Source organism: Homalodisca vitripennis, unplaced genomic scaffold (genome assembly GCF_021130785.1).
Source record: "Homalodisca vitripennis isolate AUS2020 unplaced genomic scaffold, UT_GWSS_2.1 ScUCBcl_246;HRSCAF=1760, whole genome shotgun sequence".
Classification (NCBI taxonomy): domain Eukaryota; kingdom Metazoa; phylum Arthropoda; class Insecta; order Hemiptera; family Cicadellidae; genus Homalodisca; species Homalodisca vitripennis.
The window spans coordinates 57,421-62,121 of NW_025776356.1; the positions used below are offsets into that span (position 1 = coordinate 57,421).

Genomic DNA, 4,701 nt, shown 5'->3' on the forward strand with positions numbered 1-4,701 from the left:
AGTATTCAAACGTCCCTAAGACCAGAGTTTATAAAATTGTAATAATTATTCAACCTTGTTAAAATTAAATGGTTGGAGAAATAATTTTGTGTTAATAATTCATTGTATTTTATAAGCAAACACCATTTGGACCTATGTATTGCCTTACTGAGTTAGCAACAGGTTTGTGTCAAGTATCTCCGTATTACAAGCAAGACACATGTAACACAAACCTGAAATCTTATGCAGTCATCTGCCTGAACTGACAGATAACAAATACGTAATTTACAACAGGCGACCAAGTAAAATGCTTATTGTTAGCTCGAACCTAACAAGTTTTGGCGTAAGAACAACTTGTACTAAATTGTTTTTTTTTGTAGGGACACAGGATTTAGGAATGGGTTTATTTATTATAAATTCTCAAAAACGGTCACATAACCACAAGTATCTGTAGAAGTTTGTGTAGATTTACTACAAACTTGTTTTTTCTGCAATTCATCTACGTAATTTTATTTTCTCTCGTTCCAGTTTCATTTCATTGAGTTTCATTTGTTGTAGTAGATCTATGCGTTGTAACTGGGGAGTTGATAGCTCTCTAGTTTGATCATTCTCATATTCCAACACTTTTTTGCACTTTTCCTGATTTTTTCGGACATTTCTTTACCTTTGTTTGTTGTAGGTATTTGTTGAAGTTGTGGACCTGGCTTCTCATTACATATATCCATATTAGTAGCTGCACTAACCCCAACTGCCGTATTCCCCGGGACTTTACAAAATACAGGGTTTTCTTTTTCATCCAGTGACTCCAAGAATTGTACCTCCCACTTGAAAAGTTTTATGGGCTTTTAAATCGGTCTTCTTTTTAATCCTTGATTTCATATTGTTCAACATTTTGGACAGCTGTGTAGGGGTCAGTTGGTTTCCACTAGCGTTGTTATAAGTGTCAGTAACTATCTGCCAAGCTTCTTTTTTTGACTGAAATCATCGACGGTATCTTGGATTTGTCTAGTATTACTGAGTTCCCAGCCAAAATTTTGACAAAGAGCTCCTTATCAAACCTTTTTGCGACATCATGGTTATCTTCATCATTCGAGGACATGTCAGATGCGTGTTACCCAAGCGGTGAGTACAGCAGTGACTGAGGCTGGGTTAGCGGTGTGGAGGGGAGTTATGTACTTTCAAGTTACAACAGGAAAGCAGGTAAATTCTCCGTGAAGCAAAAGTGAGAATATTCTCTTTTGAGAATATTCTCCAGTTTTTCCGGATCATACTTACTAAGACGAAAAATATTCTCCTTGGGTAGGACTCACTTTTATTCACTCCGTTTAGAGAGAAAGTACAAGAATTGAGATAATTCTCTGAGAATATTCTCGTTTTTATTCACTTCACTTATTGGATATGCATGTTGTACAAGTATTACTCTTACGTGTTCAAATCTCATATATAACCAAAAATAATGTTAAAATCATTTTCAATTTTTTTAACAGATAAAACTAAACACTTTACCTGTGGCAAACGTATTTTTTTATTTACATATGTTATTTAGAACATGGACAAAAAATAATAATCCTAGATTTATAAATAAAAGAAATATATGATAATATATTTAGAGGTAAAGGTGGTAATATGAGCCCCTACTTTCTTTTTTGTAAATAATAATTTTATTTTTTTATTTTTACCAAATTATTTGTGTTGGACTTCAACTAGAACATTTGGTGAATATATTTATAAATAATGCAGTCAATTAATTAAACATAAAGTGAAATAAAAAATAAAAAATCAAAACAAGACGTATTGTTAAAAAAAATTTCTGTGCTGGTATTATGAGCCCCTAAAGTAAATACATGGAAAAGAGTGTTAAAAATGACAGTCATACAAAAATATCCTATATGAAAATTGTATTTTATTAATTACAAAACTTTAACAGTGTAAAAAAGGTGTAAACAAACAGAAAATATTTTATGGTCTGCAAAAGTCACAAACATACACATCTTTTTCAGCCCCAGCACAATCATTGTGTGCCCACATTTCACACATCATGCACTGGATCCACAGTTCTCCTCGATGATCGGCTGAGTAAAGTCCTTCACAAAACATACAGGGCGTATGCTCATCTCCGGGATTATCAACTCCCACAGGCATTTCCAAAACTGACTCTCCGGAATTGACGGAGCAGTCCGATTCATCTGAGTCCTTGTCTCCGAAAATTTTTCCGTTTTAACAGACTTGACAGTGTTTTTTGTCTTTGTTGCAGACTGGATTTTTTCCTTTTTCCTTTTCTCTGATTCTTCTTTTTTAGCGTCAGTCAATTTCTTTTTTTCCGCTGCTTCTAGCAGAGCATTTTTGTAGGGTGATGATGTGACCAGAGCAGCTTTTGACGGTTTCGGTCCTTTGTTTGAAACTGTTTTCTTAGGTTTGGGTACAGGCCATATATCCTTTGGTGACACAGCAGTTGTCGAATGTTGTTGTTTTCCACATTCACCGGATGGACCTGCAAGGTCTAGGTCTTCAGTGGACGGTCGAAATAAGGTGGATGTGATGGGTTGTAGGTGGGCTTCGGTCTCGGGCGGGTTATCCTCACTTAGACTTTGGATAATCTCTTCAGGATCATCGACGTCCTCCTCTGAGTGTTCAAAGTTGTGTACCATTTGAGGCTGTGTCGGCTTTCTCTTTCTTGCTTGCAGTAGGGTTTCCATGTCGAATGTCTCTTCAGATGATGGTGCAAAGTCTGCAGCAGTGAAGACATTCCTGTTGCATGGATACAATCCGGTTGTTTTAAACCCATTCACAGCTATCGACCCTGTCTGGCAAGCTAGGTACGCTTGTCCTAGAAGCTCTGCAATGTCATAGGGTCCCACTCGTTTTTCGCCATGTCGAATATACCGGCGTATTTGTTCACTGTAGTGGTGTTTTAGTGGCCCCAGGAATGACTTGTCTAACGGTTGTAGCTTATGTGACGTGTGTGGGGGCAAACTAATGATTGATATGAAGTTATCCCTCGCAAGATTCACAATATCTATGTTTTTTGTGTGAGAGTTGTGACCATCTAGGATCAGAAGTACAGGATCTTCTTTTGTTGGCTTAGTCTTCTCAATAAAATGGCGTAGCCAGTCTGTAAACAGGTTTGATTGTATCCACCCTGAAGGGTGGCACCTACCAATCGCCCCTGGTGGAGCACCTTTCATAAGCAGATCTGTCATGTTTTTTCTTGGGAAAATTAACATGGGCGGAATGAAAGTGCCCCCTGCGCTCATGCAACAGATGACAGTCACAAGAGAGCCTCTTTCAGCTGAGCTAAGAGCTCCCACTTGTCTCTTCCCCCGTAAACCAATCACTCTGGGAATTTTACTCTGAACCACAGATATCCCTGTCTCGTCGACATTGAAAACTCTGTCGGCTGGGTATTTGTGTTTCCTATACTCAGCTTCTAAGATGTCGAAGAAATTGTTTACTGCCTCTTCATTGAATCCATTTGCCCTTGAAAATGAAGTTGCTGAAGGTTTCAATACAGATAATACATCCTTGTGCCGCCTCATAAAATGGTCGAACCAAGCCCTACCAGCTAACCCCTCTGTTTTGAACGGATTTTTTATCCCGTTTCTTACACAAAGTTGGTAAGCTATTCTGCGAACATCTTGTCTGGTGAGACCGTAAAACTTGCTCTCCATCTGAAGCAGGTACTCAACAAGCTCCATTTCCAGCTGGTCTCCCATTATAGTTTTCCTTCCCAGACGAGTGGCAGCTGCTTCTTCTGGTGGCTTGTCACCTCGAGCAAGTCTTTGCAGAGTCGGTCTTGGGACAGAAAATTTCTGAGAAGCCTTTTTCAATCCCATTTCTTTGTTCCTAATCGCATTTATTGCCATGACCATATCATCGGTATTCCAATTTTTTCTTTTAGGTTTAGGTGCCTTGCTTAAACTCTTTCGTGGCATCTGAAACAATAAAAGTAGGAACACAAGTTGTAGTGCATGTAATATGAGCCCCTTAAAGATGGGGCTCATATAACAGGCACAGAAGGGGGCTCATATTACCGACATCGCCATATTGAATTTCCTTCATCCATAATCTATCTTTGTTACTGTCTGAATTATTTATCACCCACAATAAATCAAAGCTTAAAACCTACTCTATTAGATTACTTAGCCTATTAGAGTTACTGCAATCGAATAGTAATCATAATTAATGGCTAAAAAGTACCTTTTTAAAGTTTCTTAGTTGAAGAAAATACGAACACCTGTTGCAACCACCAACTATCATCAATAACTGAACCAGAGTGCTCTAGCGGCCTAAACAGGAACTTAATACAGTGTTTCCATCGGTCCCCACTAGATTGCGTGCGCTGTATGACCAGATATATTGGGGGCTCATAATACCTACAGGGCTCATATTACCACCTTTACCTCTACCAATAACAGCTCAAAATGTAGCGAATTCTAAAACATGCAGGGAACACGTTAGTACATGGAACTGAAAACTACTTACATTGCATTCTAAGTCCACGGCAGATCAGTACATGACATAGATGGTCTTAGTCCTAATAATAAAAAAAAATAGTTTGGAATATTTACACTATATACACAATATTCACTCGGAACTTATTTACAGATATGTTTTCCAAAGCACACAGAATGGCAGCCCTTTTGACACGAACTGCATACCAATCTGGATTTCTTTCTTGATTTTGCATAATCTTGGTCCTTTTTTGTGCAGACCCTACAAGTC

The 4,701-nt window shown here is 38.1% G+C and overlaps 1 protein-coding gene across 1 annotated transcript; it reads right to left on the bottom strand.

The window, feature by feature from the left end:
* Window positions 1-2,015: 2,015 nt before the first annotated feature.
* LOC124370491 (MFS-type transporter clz9-like) lies at window positions 2,016-3,848 on the bottom strand. Its single transcript, XM_046828784.1, has one exon. It carries the CDS (start codon window positions 3,846-3,848, stop codon window positions 2,016-2,018), a length of 1,833 nt encoding a protein of 610 aa, XP_046684740.1.
* Between the last annotated feature and the right edge of the window lie 853 nt (window positions 3,849-4,701).